Source organism: Ranitomeya variabilis, chromosome 4 (assembly GCF_051348905.1).
Source record: "Ranitomeya variabilis isolate aRanVar5 chromosome 4, aRanVar5.hap1, whole genome shotgun sequence".
In the NCBI taxonomy this organism is placed as follows: Eukaryota; Metazoa; Chordata; class Amphibia; order Anura; family Dendrobatidae; genus Ranitomeya; species Ranitomeya variabilis.
Genome location: NC_135235.1, coordinates 197951177 through 197973715, shown reverse-complemented (window position 1 = coordinate 197973715; position 22539 = coordinate 197951177). Strand labels below are relative to the sequence as shown.

At 49.0% G+C, this 22539-nt stretch overlaps 1 protein-coding gene across 4 annotated transcripts in view; it reads right to left on the bottom strand.

Annotated features, from left to right (window-relative positions):
- The window catches only part of PPP1R12C (protein phosphatase 1 regulatory subunit 12C), a 92211-nt gene that overhangs the window by 5314 nt on the left and 64358 nt on the right, over positions 1 to 22539 (bottom strand). The window contains exons 10-16 of one of the 4 annotated variants that reach the window (XM_077259570.1): positions 18492 to 18674; positions 9755 to 9849; positions 9358 to 9501; positions 9002 to 9092; positions 3995 to 4114; positions 2284 to 2365; positions 2094 to 2194 (exon numbers count right to left, since the gene is read on the bottom strand). In XM_077259570.1, the coding sequence (XP_077115685.1) occupies positions 2094 to 2194; positions 2284 to 2365; positions 3995 to 4114; positions 9002 to 9092; positions 9358 to 9501; positions 9755 to 9849; positions 18492 to 18674 (816 nt within the window). The remainder of the gene's footprint in view (positions 1 to 2093; positions 2195 to 2283; positions 2366 to 3994; positions 4115 to 9001; positions 9093 to 9357; positions 9502 to 9754; positions 9850 to 18491; positions 18675 to 22539) is intronic. The other 3 variants (XM_077259571.1, XM_077259572.1, XM_077259573.1) reach the window with 3 other exon arrangements.

The following is a 22539-nucleotide window of genomic DNA, read 5'->3' as shown; positions in this document are numbered from 1 at the left end:
TGGAGTAGGCCATGCCCCTGATGTAGAACTGAATACAAGCAGATGTCATCAGGGAACTATAAGCTACTAGCAGCGGGAAGCAGGCCACACCCACTGATGTGTGAGTTAACGTCCCACAAGGGAGAGGGAGCAGTGAGGAGCAGCTCCGGCGTCACAGAATTACAGCTACTGTGAGAATGGAAAACAGCACTATTCATGTTATCCTAAGAGTCTATGAAAAGATGAGCATTAGGATAATTTGTCTATCTTCCCGGAGTACCCCTCCAAGTTGTGTCATTAAAAAAAAAATTGCACAAAAAGAAAAAACAGAAAAAAAAAAAACTGCCCACATAGTGCTATACTGAAAAAAAACAATGAAATTAATATATTATTAATAATAATTATTCCTGGGAGGTGAGGGATGAAAAAACAAGTTGACTGGAGTTAAAGGCGCAGACACGATCTGTCGCCACGGGGGTGTGGTAGGTGGTGAGCGAATTATCTGCCGCCACAGGGGTGGGGAGCAAGTGATCTGCAGCTACGGGGGTGAGCAAGTGATCTGCAGGGAGGTGGTAAGCAAGCAATCTGCTGCCACAGGGGTGGAGGAGGGGGGGAGCAAGCGATCTGCCGCCACAGGGGTGGAGGAGGTGGGGAGCAAGTGATCTGCCGCCACGGAGGTGGGGAGCAAGCGATCTGCAGCCACGTGGGGGTAAGAATGTGTCTTAATTTCATGCATGCAGATTCACTCCTTTCAGCGTAAATATAAGTTTGTGATGCTTTGAGACCACCTGGTATCTGCCTTCACCTGGACAGTTAGAAGATGGAGCCGCGATCAGTTGTCAGCAGTTGATAGGTGACCTGATATATTAAAGGGCCCGATATTGGGGATTTTATGAAACACAGCATTTAGGATAGGTGCGGTAGTATGGGGAATCCTTTGGGACCCCATGAACATATAACACTAGACTAAATAGGCTGACTTCATCCGTTCAGGGTCAGCACAGGCACAATCCACAAATCTCAGTGCCGGGAGGAATATGCTGCTATAAACAAGGAATCTCCAAGCAATGGAGAATTTCACAAGGACAAGGACTGGTAAGCCGTCAGGACAGGTCGTATATCGCCTTGTCACCATCGGTTTCTGGGTGAGGTCATTTATGACACATATGGCAGTAAATCAGCTTGTGACTGTGAAACACCCACTATTCTAGGAATGCAAACAGAAACTTCATGTGTGAACAGTGAATAGATTCATCTGGACTCAATGTACAAGGCACGCTGCAAAGGGAGACGAGCCCCGGAACTACAAGCTGCAGAAAGATGGCCGCTGCATAATCCTGTGCCAGCCTCTTCTGACCCCGGGATCCTGTGCACTGAAGGGTTAACTACACGGATGGGAAGGACTCAGACATTAATACTCCATCTACAGTACAGGTGAGGCACACCAACCATGGGTTCTCAGGAAAGCAGACGATTATAGGAATGCTGCTAGCCAACATGGAACTCGGTGGCTGAGCGTCCCCACACATGCAGACCCCCGACATGGACGGCTTATGCGGGAAGGGGTTGCAGTGAATAGTGTCTTTGAGAACCATCAAAAACAAGCCTTCGTTTGGCCATGCGAACAAAAACTAACTAAAAAACACTTAAGCTACAAGTACTATTAAACAGATCTTAGACCGGATGACGCTGGCACACTTACTCTGAAAGTCAATGGCTTCTATAGCTGCTACTACGCAGGCATGGGCGGCACCATTTTCAGATACTTTTTTTTACTTTTTTCTGATGAATTTATTTATAGCATGATATAAAAGTAAAGCAGCAGTCTGCATTATGAATACCTAATCAGGGCACCACATGAAGCCCCCCACAGGCCGCCCCGGGGCATGAGCATATCATTAACTGAAAATACAGATTACACAACAACCACAAGACAGATTCCATCACCGGGTATCAGTGTAATCAGTATAACGACCTGACACTGCCTGCAGGTTACTGTGCACAGTCCTGCTGACGGGTTCCCTTTAATGTCTTACTTTGTGGACAATTAGAGAGGGCTTTCTCCCCCAGACACCCATAAATACAGTACATGTGAGCCAGTGATAAGAATTTACCCCCATATTTGCCGATCGCAGTTCTTTTCTCCATCTCCTTCGGTCCCTTGTTGTCAAATGGTTCAGATTTTCGGTTTCTTCTTTACTAACACTTTCAAGTTCTACAGTAGAAAAAAAAAAAAGTGTATTTTAAGAAAAACAAAAAACAAAGGACGCATACAAATTGGAAAAAAATGTAATAATGTAGAACCTTTCTTTGTTGGCGAATTCACAGTATTTACAGGTGCGACAGTTTCAGTGTTCGGTGCTAACCGGCATCTTCGGCCCTGATCCTGTTTGCAAAAGCAGAAAGAGAGAATGAATTAAACATGATTTTGTCCTGAATTTCCGACACTTTCCTGTTCTCCAAGCTCATCTGTAGGACAAATTTGTCAAAAGCAAATCTGCATTGATTCTTTCAGTTAAATTGTACATCGCCCTACACCTGATCTCAGCTGGACGAGACACTTTATACCTGTACAACTCCCCTTCTTTAATCCCCTTCCTCCCGCAGTACGTCTCCGTTTTTTCCTCTTCTTCCTGGGGCCGTAAGTTTTTGTTTTCTGCCGACATAGATGTATGAGGGATTACTTTATGTGGGAAGAGTTGGAGTTTTGAATGGTACCGTTTACGTTACCATGTATTGTAGTGAAAAATGAAGGGAAAAATCCAACGGCAGTAATATTGCAAAAAAAATATATAAATAAATAAAAAAGTGGTTTTGATATTGCTTATTTTTGTTGGAGTTTTGTATTTACAGCATTCATCAAGTAGAAAAAACGGCCTGGTGTCATGATTCACCTTCTCAGGACAAGTAATGCAATGCAACACTTTTCCAATTTTGTTTTAAGTGATTATTATTTTAGCAGTGGAAAAAAACAAACAAAAAACCCACTGAAAAGTAATTTTTTTGGTTTTACACTATTTTGTGGCTATTTTCTGAGACACATGTTTACATTCTCCAGATGATGAAGCAGAGCGAAGGCTAGTCTTTGTGCCCTGATCCGGAACGAACATGTTTATTGATACAATTCTCCGACAGATACAGAAATTTTGATTATTGCATTTTTTTTTTTGCAGACTGGCAACAGCTGGAAACCCACAATTGCTTTGTTTTTTATTTTTTTTTTAATTACGGTGTTTACAAATTGATTTAAAACGTGCAGCGATACAGTGTGTATTTTTTTATATATTTTTTCCTTTTTTACGAATATATTTAGCATCTTTATTTTAAAGGGGGGAAATGACTTTGCTCAAATCTTTATATACAGTATACTTTTTTACCTTCACATTGTTTAGTCCCCTTAAGGGACTTAAACCTGCGATCGTCCACATACAACATTAATCTCAATATATACAAAGCCTTGGTTTCAATGGAGCAATGTTTCAGCTGAGCCCGCGCCTGAACTGCACTGTACATATACACTGGATATCAGGTAGGGGATTATGTTCTTGATAAGTAATGCTATTGTCATTTTTGCTTTGCTCTTTTCATTCAGGTGGATATCCTCTGTACTGTTATTTCCTGATACAGATGTGGCAAGATCATTGTACAAACCTGTGTTACTCCATTACAATGGATGCCTATGCTTATCACTCTGCAAAAAATGTAAAATAAAAAAGCAGCATAAACTGGGTCTACTAAATGATCCTGATAACATGTACGAGGTATAGGTCATCAATATCAGAGTGGTGGGAGTCTGGAGCCAAGCTCCCATAAAGATCAGTAGTTATTCGCTCCCGCGGACATAGCGGCACAGCTCCGTACGCCGTGGAGTGGCCTTCCCTGGGTACTGCAGCTAAGCTCCCACTTACTGATCGATCTGGTCTATCCTAATGATGGATCATCTACATCACATTCCTGGACAACCCCTTTACAGTCACAAGCTTCAATAAAAACGTAGGAGGAAAGAAGCACTGACCGGATTTTCTGCAGTCTGGTCCTTGTCTGCTTGCTCCTTATCTTTTTGCTCAGTGGACTGGATTTCTACAGACTTTCCAAGTGTCTTCTCAGCTTCCTTTAGGTCCGTGAGAGTAACACCCTAATAGAAAAAAAGACAAAATATATCAAGTTATCTATCTATCTATGACCAACTGCTGTCCTGCTCACAGCTCTCCTTCATGTGAAGTGTCTGATAGGGGTCGGTGGCCCTTCATGTGAAGTGCCCGGGGGGTGTTCCCTTCAAGTGAAGTGCCCGGGGGTAACGTGTTATGTGAAGTGCCTGGGTGTTCCCTTCATGTGAAGAGCGTGGGGAGAAGATGTTCCCTTCATGTGAAGCGCCTGGGGGGTGTTCCCTTCATGTGAAGCTCCTGAGGGGGGGGGGGGGTTGGGGAGAAGGTGCTCCCTTCATGTGAAGTGCCTGGGGGGGGGAAGGCGTTCCCTTCATGTGAAGTGCCTGGGGGGAAGGTGTTCCCTCCATGTGAAGTGCCTGGGGGTAAGGTAACGTGTTATGTGAAGTGTCTGGGGGGGGGGGGAGGGGGGGCTGGGAAGGTGTTCCCTTCATGTGAAGTGCCTGGGGGGGAAGGCGTTCCCTTCATGTGAAGTGCCTGGGGGGGGAAGGCGTTCCCTTCATGTGAAGTGCCTGGGGGGGGGGAGGCGTTCCCTTCATGTGAAGTGCCTGGGGGGGGGGGGGGGGGGGGGGGAGGAGTTCCCTTCATGTGAAGTGCCTGGGGGGGGGGGGGAGGAGTTCCCTTCATGTGAAGTGCCTGGGGGGGAAGGCGTTCCCTTCATGTGAAGTGCCTGGGGGGGAAGGCGTTCCCTTCATGTGAAGTGCCTGGGGGGGAAGGTGTTCCCTTCATGTGAAGTGCCTGGGGGGAAGGCGTTCCCTTCAGGGGAAGTGCCTGGGGGGAAGGCGTTCCCTTCATGTGAAGTGCCTGGGGGGGGGGGGGGGGGGGGGGGGGAGAAGTTGGGGAGAAGGTGTTCCCTTCATGTGAAGTGCCTGGGGGTAACGTGTTATGTGAAGTGCCTGGGGGGTGTTCCCTTCATGTGAAGTGCCTGGGGGGAAGGTGTTCCCTTCATGTGAAGTGCCTGGAGGGATGTTCCCTTCATGTGAAGCGCCTGGGGGGTGTTCCCTTCATGTGAAGCGCCTGGGGGGAAGGTGTTCCCTTCATGTGAAGCGCCTGGGGGAAGGTGTTCCCTTCATGTGAAGCGCCTGGGGGAAGGTGTTCCCTTCATGTGAAGCGCCTGGGGGGAGGGTGTTCCCTTCATGTGAAGCGCCTGGGGGGAGGGTGTTCCCTTCATGTGAAGCGCCTGGGGGGAGGGTGTTCCCTTCATGTGAAGCGCCTGGGGGGAGGGTGTTCCCTTCATGTGAAGTGCCTGGGGGGAGGGTGTTCCCTTCATGTGAAGTGCCTGGGGGGAGGGTGTTCCCTTCATGTGAAGTGCCTGGGGGGAGGGTGTTCCCTTCATGTGAAGTGCCTGGGGGGAGGGTGTTCCCTTCATGTGAAGTGCCTGGGGGGAGGGTGTTCCCTTCATGTGAAGTGCCTGGGGGGAGGGTGTTCCCTTCATGTGAAGTGCCCGGGGGGAGGGTGTTCCCTTCATGTGAAGTGCCCGGGGGGAAGGTGTTCCCTTCATGTGAAGTGCCCGGGGGGAAGGTGTTCCCTTCATGTGAAGTGCCCGGGGGGAAGGTGTTCCCTTCATGTGAAGTGCCCGGGGGGAAGGTGTTCCCTTCATGTGAAGTGCCTGGGGGGGAAGGTGTTCTGCCCGGGGGGTGTTCCCTTCATGTGAAGTGCCTGGGGGGGGGGTGTTCCCTTCATGTGAAGTGCCTGGGGGGAGGGTGTTCCCTTCATGTGAAGTGCCTGGGGGGAGGGTGTTCCCTTCATGTGAAGTGCCTGGGGGGAGGGTGTTCCCTTCATGTGAAGTGCCTGGGGGGAGGGTGTTCCCTTCATGTGAAGTGCCTGGGGGGAGGGTGTTCCCTTCATGTGAAGTGCCTGGGGGGAGGGTGTTCCCTTCATGTGAAGTGCCTGGGGGGAGGGTGTTCCCTTCATGTGAAGTGCCTGGGGGGAGGGTGTTCCCTTCATGTGAAGTGCCTGGGGGGAGGGTGTTCCCTTCATGTGAAGTGCCTGGGGGTAACGTGTTATGTGAAGTGCCTGGGGGGAAGGTGTTCCCTTCATGTGAAGTGCCTGGAGGGATGTTCCCTTCATGTGAAGCGCCTGGAGGGATGTTCCCTTCATGTGAAGCGCCTGGGGGGTGTTCCCTTCATGTGAAGTGCCTGGAGGGATGTTCCCTTCATGTGAAGTGCCTGGAGGGATGTTCCCTTCATGTGAAGCGCCTGGAGGGATGTTCCCTTCATGTGAAGCGCCTGGGGGGTGTTCCCTTCATGTGAAGCGCCCGGGGGGTGTTCCCTTCATGTGAAGCGCCCGGGGGGTGTTCCCTTCATGTGAAGCGCCCGGGGGGTGTTCCCTTCATGTGAAGCGCCCGGGGGGTGTTCCCTTCATGTGAAGCGCCCGGGGGGTGTTCCCTTCATGTGAAGCGCCTGGGGGGTGTTCCCTTCATGTGAAGCGCCTGGGGGGTGTTCCCTTCATGTGAAGCGCCTGGGGGGTGTTCCCTTCATGTGAAGCGCCTGGGGGGTGTTCCCTTCATGTGAAGCGCCTGGGGGGTGTTCCCTTCATGTGAAGCGCCTGGGGGGTGTTCCCTTCATGTGAAGCGCCTGGGGGGTGTTCCCTTCATGTGAAGCGCCTGGGGGGTGTTCCCTTCATGTGAAGCGCCTGGGGGGTGTTCCCTTCATGTGAAGCGCCTGGGGGGTGTTCCCTTCATGTGAAGCGCCTGGGGGGTGTTCCCTTCATGTGAAGCGCCTGGGGGGTGTTCCCTTCATGTGAAGCGCCTGGGGGGTGTTCCCTTCATGTGAAGCGCCTGGGGGGTGTTCCCTTCATGTGAAGCGCCTGGGGGGTGTTCCCTTCATGTGAAGCGCCTGGGGGGTGTTCCCTTCATGTGAAGCGCCTGGGGGGTGTTCCCTTCATGTGAAGCGCCTGGGGGGTGTTCCCTTCATGTGAAGCGCCTGGGGGGTGTTCCCTTCATGTGAAGCGCCTGGGGGGTGTTCCCTTCATGTGAAGCGCCTGGGGGGTGTTCCCTTCATGTGAAGCGCCTGGGGGGTGTTCCCTTCATGTGAAGCGCCTGGGGGGTGTTCCCTTCATGTGAAGCGCCTGGGGGGTGTTCCCTTCATGTGAAGCGCCTGGGGGGTGTTCCCTTCATGTGAAGCGCCTGGGGGGTGTTCCCTTCATGTGAAGCGCCTGGGGGGTGTTCCCTTCATGTGAAGCGCCTGGGGGGTGTTCCCTTCATGTGAAGCGCCTGGGGGGTGTTCCCTTCATGTGAAGCGCCTGGGGGGTGTTCCCTTCATGTGAAGCGCCTGGGGGGTGTTCCCTTCATGTGAAGCGCCTGGGGGGTGTTCCCTTCATGTGAAGCGCCTGGGGGGTGTTCCCTTCATGTGAAGCGCCTGGGGGGTGTTCCCTTCATGTGAAGCGCCTGGGGGGTGTTCCCTTCATGTGAAGCGCCTGGGGGGTGTTCCCTTCATGTGAAGCGCCTGGGGGGTGTTCCCTTCATGTGAAGCGCCTGGGGGGTGTTCCCTTCATGTGAAGCGCCTGGGGGGTGTTCCCTTCATGTGAAGCGCCTGGGGGGTGTTCCCTTCATGTGAAGCGCCTGGGGGGTGTTCCCTTCATGTGAAGCGCCTGGGGGGTGTTCCCTTCATGTGAAGCGCCTGGGGGGTGTTCCCTTCATGTGAAGCGCCTGGGGGGTGTTCCCTTCATGTGAAGCGCCTGGGGGGTGTTCCCTTCATGTGAAGCGCCTGGGGGGTGTTCCCTTCATGTGAAGCGCCTGGGGGGTGTTCCCTTCATGTGAAGCGCCTGGGGGGTGTTCCCTTCATGTGAAGCGCCTGGGGGGTGTTCCCTTCATGTGAAGCGCCTGGGGGGTGTTCCCTTCATGTGAAGCGCCTGGGGGGTGTTCCCTTCATGTGAAGCGCCTGGGGGGTGTTCCCTTCATGTGAAGCGCCTGGGGGGTGTTCCCTTCATGTGAAGCGCCTGGGGGGTGTTCCCTTCATGTGAAGCGCCTGGGGGGTGTTCCCTTCATGTGAAGCGCCTGGGGGGTGTTCCCTTCATGTGAAGCGCCTGGGGGGTGTTCCCTTCATGTGAAGCGCCTGGGGGGTGTTCCCTTCATGTGAAGCGCCTGGGGGGTGTTCCCTTCATGTGAAGCGCCTGGGGGGTGTTCCCTTCATGTGAAGCGCCTGGGGGAAGGTGTTCCCTTCATGTGAAGCGCCTGGGGGAAGGTGTTCCCTTCATGTGAAGCGCCTGGGGGAAGGTGTTCCCTTCATGTGAAGTGTCTGGGGGGGGAAGGTGTTCCCTTCATGTGAAGTGCCTGGGGGGAAGGTGTTCTGCCCGGGGGGTGTTCCCTTCATGTGAAGTGCCTGGGGGGAGGGTGTTCCCTTCATGTGAAGTGCCTGGGGGGAGGGTGTTCCCTTCATGTGAAGTGCCCGGGGGGGAAGGTGTTCCCTTCATGTGAAGTGCCTGGGGGGGAAGGTGTTCCCTTCATGTGAAGTGTCTGGGGGGAAGGTGTTCCCTTCATGTGAAGTGCCTGGGGGGAAGGTGTTCCCTTCGTGTGAAGTGCCTGGGGGGAAGGTGTTCCCTTCGTGTGAAGTGCCTGGGGGGAAGGTGTTCCCTTCATGTGAAGTGCCTGGGGGGAAGGTGTTCCCTTCGTGTGAAGTGCCTGGGGGGAAGGTGTTCCCTTCGCGTGAAGTGTTCCAGGGGGTCACTTCATGTTCTACTCACAGCTGGCATTATAAAGAGTCAGTGAGGAAGTCCTGGGTGGGTCTTGGTGGGGGGCACAGCTAGCTTGCTCCCACCAATGGGTATTTTCTCTGCACTGCTTTGCAAAAAATAGTAGGAATGCTAGTAAACACAATCTCATAATTTCTTGGGAGTATTAACACAAGTATAAGACTCACCTGAGTAGATCGCCGTGACTGCCTCATGAGCCGAGAGCGAGCTTTTCTCTGAGATTCTGACTCTTCATCCCGAACAGGGGTTTGGTACGACCTGATGAAAAGAATTAACAGTTTTATTAGGAATGAACATTTAAAAGAGCCAGTCTCGAAGACGGCAACTTTCACATTAAGGTTGACAAGTTTGCGGCCTCGTCATTTTTTTAATTTCTTTTTTTGGGGGGATCTTACTCTCTTCTAAAAATTAATCTAATAGTGTAATTAGATAATGTTTCTGGGCTATCTCAAGCAGAAGAATGCTTGAGGTAGCCCCCAGAAGGTTTTATTTTTTAGAAGAACATGCAGGTGCAGTGTCTTACCTTCGCTTGTCTTTGGGATCAGTACTGGAGCTGGTGCTGGAGGACGAGGTGGAGGAGGTGGCAGTCATGCTGGACAAAGTGTTTGTGTGCGATTGTGTGGTGGGAACCATGTCAAGTTTCATCTGTAGTCCACCTTCTAAGTCTCTATTAAGATGATCGAAGTAAAGATTTTTTTTTTTCTAACCGTTACAAAAAGCGTTTAGCCGAGACTTTACAGTCCATACTGGTACTCCAATAACTAGAAGTTAGTACAGCGTGATACAATGATATGGTTTGTGGGTGATTAGTGGAGAAACAGACACAGAACGATCGGGTTAGGTGCTTTGTGGAGAAGATCACAGGTAGGCGATACCAGGTTGTGGTCGGGTCGACCATGGATGGCGCTTGTGATACTCACTCTTTCTTAGCGTCTGACAGAGAGTCTGTATCCGGAAGGCCGAATATTCTCCTTGTTGGTGTGGGAGGAATACGAGCCATACGTGGCTCCTTATTCTAGGAGATTAAGGGGGGAGAAATAGGAAAATAATCATTTATTTTCACTTGTCCATAGGTGCCAAAATGAAGGCACAGACACACCAGGAGAAGCAACAACGGGGCGTACAAGTATAGTATAGGACATGCTACAAGCTGTGTATGGTATGGAATAGGACACACACTACCACATATTTACATTCAGTACTCTTCTACTAGACGTTTTGACACAACTACATTATTTTTGTTAGCCTACAGATTCACCCCCTCCCAGATAGATCATTTATTTTCTTCTCAGGGGTGACAGTCCCAGCCCTCTCCTGTCCCGCGCCAACGCTCTCCTGTCCCGCGCCAACGCTCTCCTGTCCCCGCCCTTGTAGAAATTATGCATCCACCAAAGCTAATGTGCGTAGGAATGAGGGAAAAAAAAAAAAAGAGGTGGAAAACCAATAGAGTGGGTAGGAGTTTCCTCCCAGCTCGGGGGTCTTTTTTTCTTGCCTATTGACACACTTGACAGTAGTAAGTTAAGCAGCAATATAAAAGACACGGCGCATAGACCAGAGTGATTGTGTTTCTCAGATAGCCTCTTCATCTGAACCAGGACATCTGTCTGTCTAGATTACTAAGTCCTTCTTATCAATGGCTAATAACTAAATGGAGGGCAGAAAAGAAAGTAAACCACAAAACACTGCCTCCATTATGTTATTGTGCCGTCCAAAAACGTGGGACACCTAACAAAAAGGAGTGTAAGCGGAGCACAAAGATGCAGATCCTGAACTCCGGTTTTCTTTATTTTTTACTTTTAGAGATATATTAATTTCTAGATTTGGAGCCTAGCTAGAATTTTTCCCGAGACGAGGAAAATGGTCTTTAGTCTTTTGCAAGATTTTGCTGTTGTATCTCAGGAAAACAGGCTGCAATGGATGGACTTGTGTCGTCTTTCAGTCTTACAAACCATATTAATAACACCACACAAGTATTACTACATCACTGTGACAAACAGCACACTTATTATACAGGGTAGATCTACCACAGGTCACGAAGCATTCACATGTCTATAAGCAGGCTTGGTTTCCGTCTCTATGACTTCTATACTACGGCCAGGTCCCTACCACTGAGGCTTGGAAGCTTTTTTCCAGCTGACTGCGCAACGGTTTACTGCTGCTCGCTGCCACTGCTTCTAGATTTCTTTTCCACTTCTGAAGGATCTCCCAAATGTCTGGCTATGAGACAGCAGAACAAAGAAGGACTATGTAACAAAGCACTGAAATGCAACTCAGAAGTTTCACCTTCACTTTAATATATATATATATATATATATATATATATATATATATATATATATATATATATATATATATATATATATATATATATATATAAAAAGTAAGACTTTCCAGGATGGGATGTGGAGATGAAAACTTTTTTGGGCTGAGGTCCACACAGCTGCCATGCGACAACGGTGAGAAATGTTGGAACCCAGGGAATGCCACTTTTAAATATGTTGGATTTTATTACATACTAGCTGTACTACCCGGCTTCGCCCGGGTTAATGACTGCTGTTAGCAAAATAGAATGTGTTAACAAAAATTTATTCTGCACACAAAAACCACAAAACAAATAGATAGAAATGTAATTATTAAAAGGCAAAAACTAAGCAAATAGAAGCATTTCACAACATATATTAGCTTTGTTATACTGAGAATGTCTTTGTTGCCTATATTAACCAATCAGAGCTCAGGTTAATTAACTGTAGCAAAATAGAAGCTGAGCTGTGATTGGTTGCTATTGGCAGCCTGATAAATCCCCAGCCAACAGGAAGCCCTCCCCCCTGGCAGTATATATTAGCTCACACATACACATAATAGACAGGTCATGTGACTGACAGCTGCCGTATTTCCTATATGGTACATTTGTTGCTCTTGTAGTTTGCTTATTAATCAGATTTTTATTTTTGAAGGACAATACCAGACTTGTGTGTGTTTTAGGGCGAGTTTTATGTGTCAAGTTGTGTGTGTTGAGTTGCGTGTGGCGACATGCATGTAGCGACTTTTGTGAGATGAGTTTTGTGTGGCGACATGCGTGTAGCAACATTTTGTGTGTTGAGTTGCATGTGACAGGTTAGTGTAGCAAGTTGTGTGCAGCAAGATTTGTGCATGGCGAGTTTTGCGCGTGGCGAGTTTTATGTGTGGTGCATTTTGAGTATGTGCAAGTTTTGTGTGAGGCAACTTTTGCATGTGGTGCAACTTTTGTACATGTGGCAATTTTTCTGTGTGTGCAAGTTTTGCATGAGGTGAGTTTTCCATGAGGTGAGTTTTGCACGTGTGGCGAGTTTTGCGTGAGCCTAGTTTTGCATATGGCGAGTTTTGCATGTAGCGAGTTTTGAGTGGTGACTTTTGTGTTTCGACTTTTATGTGGCGAGGTTGGTGTGTGTGTGTGGTGAAATGTGTGCTGAGGGTGGTATATGTGTTCAAGCACGTGGTAGTGTGTGGCGCATTTTGTGTTTGTGTTCATATCCCCGTGTGTGGTGAGTATCCCATGTCGGGGCCCCACCTTAGCAACTGTACGGTATATACTCTTTGTCGCCATCGCTCTCATTCTTTAAGTCCTCATTGTTCACATCTGGCAGCTGTCAATTTTCCTCCAACACTTTTCCCTTCACTTTTTCCCCATTATGTAGATAGGAGCAAAATTGTTTGGTGAATTGGAACGCGCGGGGTTAAAATTTCACCTCACAACATAGCCTATGACGCTCTCGGGGTCCAGACGTGTGACTGTGCAAAATTTTGTGGCTGTAGCTGCGACGGTACAGATGCCAATCCCGGACATACACACATACATACATACACACATTCAGCTTTATATATTAGATATACCTGTATGTAATCTCCTGTATATAGTATATACCTGTGTGTCATCTCACCTATATATAGTATATATCTGTGTGTCATCTCCTGTATATAGTATATACCTGTATGTCATCTCCTCCTATACATAGCATATACCTGTGTCATCTCCTCCTGTATATACTATATACCTGTAGGTAATCTGCTCCTGTATATAGTATATACCTGTGTGTCATCTCCTCCTGTATATAGTATATACCTGTATGTCATCTCCTCCTGTATGTAGTATGTATCTGTATGTCATCTCCTCCTCTATATAGTATATACCTGTGTGTCATCTCTCCTGTATATAGTATATATCTGTGTGTCATCTCCTCCTGTATATAGTATATACCTGTGTGTCATCTCCCCTGTAAATAGTATATACCTGTGTGTCATCTCCTGTATATAGTATATAGCTGTATGCCATCTCCTCCTGTATTAGCCCTCGTTCACACGTTATTTGGTCAGTATTTTTACCTCAGTATTTGTAAGCTAAAATGGCAGCCTGATAAATCCCCAGCCAACAGTAAGCCCACCCCCTGGCAGTATATATTAGCTCACACATACACATAATAGACTGGTCATGTGACTGACAGCTGCCGGATTCCTATATGGTACATTTGTTGCTCTTGTAGTTTGTCTGCTTATTAATCAGATTTTTATTTTTGAAGGATACCAGACTTGTGTGTGTTTTAGGGCGAGTTTCGTGTGTCAAGTTGTGTGTGTTGAGTTGCGTGTGGCGACATGCATGTAGGGACTTTTGTGAGATGAGTTTTGTGTGGCGACATGCGTGTAGCAACTTTTTGTGTGTCGAGTTGCATGTGACAGGTTAGTGTAGCAAATTGTGTGCAGCAAGTTTTGCGCATGGCGAGTTTTGCGCGTGGCGAGTTTTATGTGTGGTGCCTTTTGAGTATGTGCAAGTTTTGTGTGAGGCAACTTTTGCATGTGTTGCAACTTTTGTGCATGTGGCAATTTTTCTGCGTGTGGCAATTTTTCTGCGTGTGCAAGTTTTGCGTGTGGCGAGTTTTGCACGTGTGGCGAGTTTTGCATGTGGAGAGTTTTGCGCGTGGCGAGTTTTGAGCGGCGACTTTTGTGTTTCTACTTTTATGTGGCGAGGTTGGTGTATGTGTGGTGAAATGTGCACTGAGGGTGGTATATGTGTTCGAGCACGTGGTAGTGTGTGGCGCATTTTGTGTGTGTGTTCATATCCCCGTGGTGGTGTGATTATCCCATGTTGGGGCCCCACCTTAGCAACTGTACAGTATATACTCTTTGGTGCCATCGCTGTCATTCTTTAAGTCCCCCTTGTTCACATCTGGCAGCTGTTAATTTGCCTCCAACACTTTTCCTTTCATTTTTTCCCCATTATGTAGATAGGGGCAAAATTGTTTGGTGACTTGGAAAGCGCGGGGTTAAAATTTCACCTCACAATATAGCTTTGACGCTCTCAGGGTCCAGACGTGTGACTGTGCAAAATTTTGTGCCTGTAGCTGCGACGCCTCCAACACTTTTCCTTTCACTTTTTCCCCATTATGTAGATAGGGGCAAAATTGTTTGGTGAATTGGAAAGCGCGGGGTTAAAATTTCACCTCACAACATAGCCTATGACGCTCTCGGGGTCCAGACGTGTGACTGTGCAAAATTTTGTGGCTGTAGCTGCTACGGTTCAGATGCCAATCCCGGACATACATACATACATACATACATACACACACACACACATTCAGCTTTATATATTAGATATCACACATGTCAGCGGTTTTGCTATTGGAAAGAGCAAGACTAGGAACAAACCTTGTGAAGTGTAAATATCACCAAGACTGAAGCCATGGATGAGAAGCAACGTGAAGTGTCTGGTGCGGAGGCGGTCTCTCCTCATGTGAAGTGTCTGGTGCGGAGACTGTCTCTCCTCATGTGAAGTGTCTGGTGCGGAGGCGGTCTCTCATGTGAAGTGTCTGGTGCGGAGGCGGTCTCTCCTCATGTGAAGTGTCTGGTGCGGAGACTGTCTCTCCTCATGTGAAGTGTCTGGTGCGGAGACTGTCTCTCCTCATGTGAAGTGTCTGGTGCAGAGGCGGTCTCTCATGTGAAGTGTCTGGTGTGGAAGCTGTCTCTCCTCATGTGAAGTGTCTGGTGCGGAGGCGGTCTCTCCTCATGTGAAGTGTCTGGTGCGGAAGTGGTCTCTCCATGTGAAGTGTCTGGTGGAGGCAGTCCCTTCTTGTCATGTGCCTGGTGGGGGGCAGTTCCTTCATGTCATGTGCCTGGTGGGGGGGGGCAGTTCCTTCATGTCATGTACCTGGTGGGGGGGGGGGGGGGCAGTTCCTTCATGTCATGTACCTGGTGGGGGGGGGGCAGTCCCTTCATGTCATGTACCTGGTGGGGGGGCAGTTCCTTCTTGTCATGTGCCTGGTGGGGGGGGCAGTTCCTTCATGTCATGTACCTGGTGGGGGGGGGGGGGGGGCAGTTCCTTCATGTCATGTACCTGGTGGGGGGGGGGGGGGGCAGTCCCTTCATGTCATGTACCTGGTAGGGGGGCAGTCCCTTCATGTCATGTGCCTGGTGGGGGGCAGTCCCTTCATGTCATGTGCCTGGTGGGGGGCAGTCCCTTCATGTCATGTGCCTGGTGGGGGGCAGTCCCTTCATGTCATGTGCCTGGTGGGGGGCAGTCCCTTCATGTCATGTGCCTGGTGGGGGGCAGTCCCTTCATGTCATGTGCCTGGTGGGGAGGCAGTCCCTTCAGGTCATATGCTTAGTGGGAGGCAGTCCCTTCAGGTCATGTGCCTAGTGGGAGGCAGTCCCTTCAGGTCATGTGCCTAGTGGGAGGCAGTCCCTTCAGGTCATATGCCTAGTGGGAGGCAGTCCCTTCAGGTCATGTGCCTAGTGGGGGGCAGTCCCTTCAGGTCATGTGCCTAGTGGGGGGCAGTCCCTTCAGGTCATGTGCCTAGTGGGGGGCAGTCCCTTCAGGTCATGTGCCTAGTGGGGGGCAGTCCCTTCAGGTCATGTGCCTAGTGGGGGGCAGTCCCTTCATGTCATGTGCCTAGTGGGGGGCAGTCCCTTCATGTCATGTGCCTAGTGGGGGGCAGTCCCTTCATGTCATGTGCATGGTGGGGCAGTCCCTTCATGTCATGTGCCTAGTGGGGGGCAGTCCCTTCATGTCATGTGCCTAGTGGGGGGCAGTCCCTTCATGTCATATGCCTAGTGGGGGGCAGTCCCTTCATGTCATGTGCCTAGTGGGGGGCAGTCCCTTCATGTCATGTGCCTAGTGGGGGGCAGTCCCTTCATGTTATGTGCATGGTGGGGCAGTCCCTTCATGTCATGTGCCTGGTGGGGGGGTAGTCCCTTTATGTCATGTGCCTGGTGGGGGGGTCCTTTCATGTAATGTGTCTGTAAAAGAAAACTTCCACTTTGGCACTGCAGCCAATCACTGAGCTCTTGCCGTGTATATCGGCACAGTTGCTGTGCTCAGCGATTGGCTGCAGCAGTGATGTGCACTGTAGTTGTGATGTGACCGCTGCAGCCAATTCAGAGACCGGGGCAGCCGCCACCGAATCAGGGAAAGGTGAGAACCTGCCGTTATTTTACAAGTAGAGGTTATGTTCACAAGCTGCATTTTTGCCTTGTAACAAACACAGTGTTTTACAATACAGTAAAGTGAATGAGATTTCTGAAGTCTCGTGCGCATCTTACGCTGCGTTTTTCCTGCCAACATACGTTTTGCAGCAGCACATGCCAATCGTGTGCACATACCCTATAACAGAACTTGTAGACCACTTTTATTAAATTGTAAAACCCCTCTAGGACTGAATGGTGGCTATAACGGATCCAGTCTGTGCAAGCAAAGTCTCACCACCAGGCACACAATTCATTATTACACCTTAGCTATTTTTTGTTAATAAAATGTTATCTATTTTCTCCAATTTTGGAAAGGAAACGTGCAAGAACTTACAGGACGAAAAGCTGAAATGCAGTCCAGCAGTGTGTGGACCCCAACTTCCCAAACATCCCAGCTTCCTGGAGGAGGAGGAGAGGGGCGCAGACATTGGGATTACCCACAGCGGGAGCTTATATGTAGGACTTTAACATTTTATTGCCTTTTCATTTTTTTTCCTCCATCCATATAACCTAGTTAGCATTGGACACACTTTTGTTTTTTGCACATGTTTTAAAATGACTGTATACCCTAGACGGCCAGCTTCAATTTACAGAAATGACAGACACCGAACAAGGCAGTCCAGGATGATCATGGATTATGCAGCTTTTTTTGTTTTTCCAACTTTGCAAAAAAGTATAAATCTGCTATCACAAGTGAGCTACCCGACTGCCTAGAAAAGTAATATATAGTCCATGCCTTCCAGACTCCTTCCAAAATCTAATCTAATCTTACTTCGGAAGAGAAAACGCATGGGAAAGACCCCCCACAGTGGCTCTCGGTGCCCCTGTCAGTCACGTGTCATGGCATGAGACAAGAAGCGTATTACGATCCAAACAGTGATTGGAAAACATTGTTTAGACATCGCACATGCATTGACAGAGAAAACTTTAAAGAGAATCTGTCACCGGGCTTTTTTTTAAATTTTTTTGAGCATTATGATGTAGAGGCAGAGACCCCGATTCCTGCGATGTATCACTTATTGAGCTGCTTGCTGCCATTTTGATAAAATCCCTGATTTATCTATTGCAGATCTAGCAGCTCTCTGAATGCTGAGATCTGTATAACCCCACCCACACCACTGTTTGGTTGCTTTCTGTGTATAGGCAGAAAGCAGCCAATTAGATGTGGGGGTGGGGTTATGCGGAGCTCAAGAGGACTACACAAGTTTAGGTTTACTAGTCCTCAAGTGATAACAATAACAGTTTTATCAGCAAGCTATTATCAAAACTACAAGCAGCCCAGTAAGGGTACCGTCACACATTGAAATTTCCATCGCTACGACGTTACGATTCGTGACGTTCTAGCAATATCGTTACGATATCGCTGTGTCTGACACGCTACTGCGATCAGACACCCTGCTGAGAATCGTACGTCGTAGCAGATCGTTTGGAACTTTCTTTCGTCGCTTGATCACCCGCTGACATCGCTGGATCGTTGTGTGTGACAGCGATCCAGCGATGTCTTCGCTTGTAACCAGGGTAAACATCGGGTAACTAAGCGCAGGGCCGCGCTTAGTAACCCGATGTTTACCCTGGTTACAAGCGTAAACGTAAAAAAACAAACCGTACATACTCACCCGTCGGTGTCCTTCAGGTCCCTTGCCGTCTGCTTCCTGCTCTGAGTGCCGGCCGGAAAGTGAGAGCAGAGCGCAGCGGTGCTGCGCTCTGCTCTCACTGTACGGCTGCACTCGGAGCAGGAAGCAGACGGCAAGGGACCTGAAGGACACCGACGGGTGAGTATGTACTGTTTGTTTTTTTACGTTTACGCTGGTAACCAGGGTAAACATCGGGTTACTAAGCGCGGCCCTGCGCTTAGTTACCCGATGTTTACCCTGGTTACCCGGGGACTTCGGCATCGCTCCAGCGCCGTGATTGCAACGTGTGACCGCAGTCTACGACGCTGGAGCGATGATTATACGACGCTGCGACGTCACGAATCGTGCCGTCGCAGCGATGAAAATTTCAATGTGTGACGGTACCCTAAGTGACATCACCGGAATCAGAAACTCTGCCCCTACATCATGCCGCTCTCTGATTAGGTGGCAAAAACCTGCTGACAAATTCTATTTATGTGTGTATCTGCTCTTACTTTACTGATCAACAGAAGCAAAATAAGAAGCTGCTCACCCTTTCTGGGGTGTCCAGTCGGGGGCTGGAAGCAGAGCGCTTGATTCCTGGCTCTTTGAAGCTACTGTCCTCTATTCTGGCATCCTGCAGAGCCCCGAAGCTGCCAGTTTTCCGTAAGCCTGCCCTCAAGTTGGAAAAGGAAACCTGGCATCTCTCTGTGATGCTGCTCGGTGCCCCAGAGAACTACAGATATGGAAGAAGGGTATGTATGGGGAATTGTGATGGATACATCTCCATTTTGCCACTTAATTAAAAAAAATTAAAATCACCTCTGGCATATACATATAGAAAAGAACTGAAGTATCAGCCGACGCATGTGGGATAATGGAGGCAGCTATGGCTGTCACCTTATGAGACTGGGGGCACATGTATATAAAAGAGAAAAATCATTGAAAGCCAAGGAGGAGGCAGCACGATGGTCAAATAAATGCTGGAATGGATGGAGGCAAAAAAAAGTATAGTCATACACATCCGATCACACACACACTGCCCTGGAGTAGACGTAGCGGCATTTCTTTTCCCGCAGCACTTTCTTTAGCTCGGAGAGACAGTCAGAAAACAGATTGTAGACTAAATCATGAATGTATCATGATGTTTGTCAATCCAAAAGTGGCCTGTGGTGGCGGAAAAAGATGGGAGGAGAAGAGTTCAAAGCCCTGAGACCTGTGGTGGTGGAAAGAGATGGGAGAAGAGTGCAGAGCACTGCGGCCTGTGGTGGCGGAAAAAGATGGGAGAAGAGTGCAGAGCACTGCGGCCTGTGGTGGCGGAAAAAGATGGGAGAAGAGTGCAGAGCACTGCGGCCTGTGGTGGCGGAAAGAGATGGGAGAAGAGTACAGAGCACTGCGGTCTGTGGTGGCGGAAAAAGATGGAAGAGTGCAGAGCACTGCGGCCTGTGGTGGCGGAAAGAGATGGGAGGAGAAGAGGGAAGAGCACTGTGGCCTGTGATGGCGGAAAGAGATGGGAGGAGAAGAGTGCAGAGCACTGCGGCCTGTGGTGACGGAAAAAGATGGGAGGAGAAGAGTGCAGAGCACTGCGGCCTGTGGTGGCGGAAAGAGATGGGAGGAGAAGAGTGCAGAGCACTGCGGCCTGTGGTGGCGGAAAGAGATGGGAGAAGAGTGCAGAGCACTGCGGCCTGTGGTGGTTCCAAGAACACCCATACATACACTATATGGACAAATGTATGGGGACAATAATCAGAGAAGTCAGGTCTCTCCATCCACGCCCCATGACCTCCACTGTATAATACCTGGCAATCCACACACCCCAGGTGTATAACATACGGTGTCTTTTCCCCTCCCCACCACTCCCAGGTGTAAAATGTCCGATCCTCCAACTGCCCCCAGGTGGATGACATGCGTGCCCCGCCATGCCAGCTGCCATTACTAACATGTGACAGAGCGGCCGGTGGTGCAGAGCTCACGGACACCAGCGCCGCGGTCCTGTAATAGAAGCCACCGGGGTAACAAATACGGTCATTACATTTCTTCCTCCTAAATCTTCCCCCATCACCTGTGAGTGACATTATTGAAAAGTAGGAGGAAATGCAGTAAGTCTGCCACAAAGTGCAGACCCCATAATGTAACAGTGGGGTCAGCGAGTGCCGAGGAGCAGAGGGCAGAAGAGTCACCAACGCTCTACTGACTCCATAACTGGAGGTCATCTCCATCTCTGGAGCAGACGGTTGTGCGCAGTGACGGATCACACTGATGGACGAGTCTGGGGTTGAGGAACGTTACCCCGATTGCAATGTGGAGGAGGAATAATTCTACGGGCTTGTTTACTAGGGGTCGGCCTCAGCCTCATGTTCCCAGTGGAGGGGAATCTTATTCCTAACAGCAAATAAGGCATTTTGGATAATTGTAACTTGCAATTTTGTTTTAACGGTTTTGGGGAAGGCCCCAGAGTACACGCTCCATAGAGACATAGTTGGGGGAGTTTATTGTGGAAGAACATGACTGGGCGCAGAGCCTGGATCTCAAGCCCATCCAACACCTCAAACAGACTGTGACACAAGCTTCTCCATAACATTAGGGTCCGGGCCTCACAAATGATTGGGCAAAAATTCTCCAGACCCCTCAAGAATCTTACAGAAAGTCCTACCAGACGAGTGGAGGAACAACTCCATATTAATGAGATAAGAGCTCCTGTAGGACATTTGTCCATATAGTGCACGTCATTGGTGACTGGGGTGGAGGCGGCAAATGTTCTGCTCAGGATAAACAACCAAACATTGGGGGAGATTTATCAGAATCCGGGGTGAAAAAGAAAAATCTTGTCTGTAAGTCATCGGATCTGTCGGATGTATAGCAAAAAAAATAAAATAAAAAAAAAAAAAGCCAAAAAAGGGTCTACAGTCATCGTGTGTAACTGTCCGCTCTCACCGATATCACATTCAGCTTAAAGGAATTGCATGAACGATCTACCCAAAGCAAAATCCATCAGCACAACACAAAATAAAGAGGTGAATGAATGTACCCTATTAGCAGGCATGACCTGTAGTGATAGAATGGGGTGAGCTGAGCCATGGTTGATATAGGTGGCATGAAGCTGCCACCTGATGAAGGACGAGGCGAAACGTCCCGAGGCTTATATTTGCAGTTCTCCATGATAATAAAGTGGATCCGTCACTTGAAGATGATTTTTTTCTTCAATAGGACAACAAACAGGATAGGTCGGCTCTAATACTGGTCCGAAAAGCACAAAATGTAAGAAGCCTAAAAGCTTGGTGATTTAAAGGGAACCTGTCACCCCGTTTTTTCCGTATGAGATAAAAATACTATTAAATAGGGCCTGAGCTGTGCATTGCAATAGTGTATTTTGTGGACCCCGATTCCCCACCTATGCTGCCGAAATACGTTACCAAAGTAGTCGTTTTCGCCTGTCAATCAGGCTGGTCTGGTCAAAAGGGCGTGGTGTCTTCCCCCAGATCTTGCTTAGTTTTCCGTTGGTGGCGTAGTGGTGTGCGCATGCCCAAGGTCCCAAATCCACGTCACAGGGGAGTGAAAAGAGCGAGATGTGCTGTATTTCATTGGTGATCGGTGGGCACGGCCATCTTCCTTTGGCCGCGCGTGCGCAGAAGCGGCGCTCTGCTGGCCGCGGCTTCAGGAAAATGGCCGCGGGATGCAGCGCGTGCGCAGATGGAGATCGCGGCGGCCATTTTCCTGAAGCAGAGTTCGCATCTCGGCTTCAGGAAAATGGCCGCCGCGATCTCCATCTGCGCACGCGCGGCATCCCGCGGCCATTTTCCTGAAGCTGCGGCCATTTTCCTGAAGCTGCGGCCAGCAGAGCGCCGCTTCTGCACACGCGCGGCCAATGGACGATGGCCGCGCCCACTGATCACCAATGAAATACAGCACATCGCGCTCTTTTCACTCCCCTGTGACGTGGATTTGGGTCCTTGGGCATGCGCACACCACTACGCCACCAACGGAAAACTAAGCAAGATCTGGGGGAAGACACCACGCCCTTTTGACCAGACCAGCCTGATTGACAGGCGAAAACGACTACTTTGGTAACGTATTTTGGCAGCATAGGTGGGGAATCGGGGTCCACAAAATACACTATTGTAATGCACAGCTCAGGCCCTATTTAACAGTATTTTTATCTCATACGGAAAAAACGGGGTGACAGGTTCCCTTTAAAATAAAAAATTCAGGATGAAAAATCTTTTTTACATGTTGATGAGGATTTTGCAATTTGGGCAATACGTTTAAATCTTTATTATACGGGCCCTGTATTCTGCATTAACCAATACATTTGCACCATATGGACTAGTAATAGTTCGGACCTCTCCCCATGCTCTAATAACGGATCCACTTTAGAGGTGGATCTGTAAGTGTTTGATGTGGGTGACTAGAGAGCTGCACTTTCCGCTCCCCGACTTGTCCGTTTTAGCAAATACTTTTCAATAAGGGAGTAATCAAATGTAAGCAAGTTATCGCCTATCCACTGGATGGTTAATGAGTGTTGGAATTGGTGCGAATCTGTGACCGCTGGACAGGAGCCTCAATAACAGACTCTTACTTGGCTCTGATTAGCCGGATCTGGG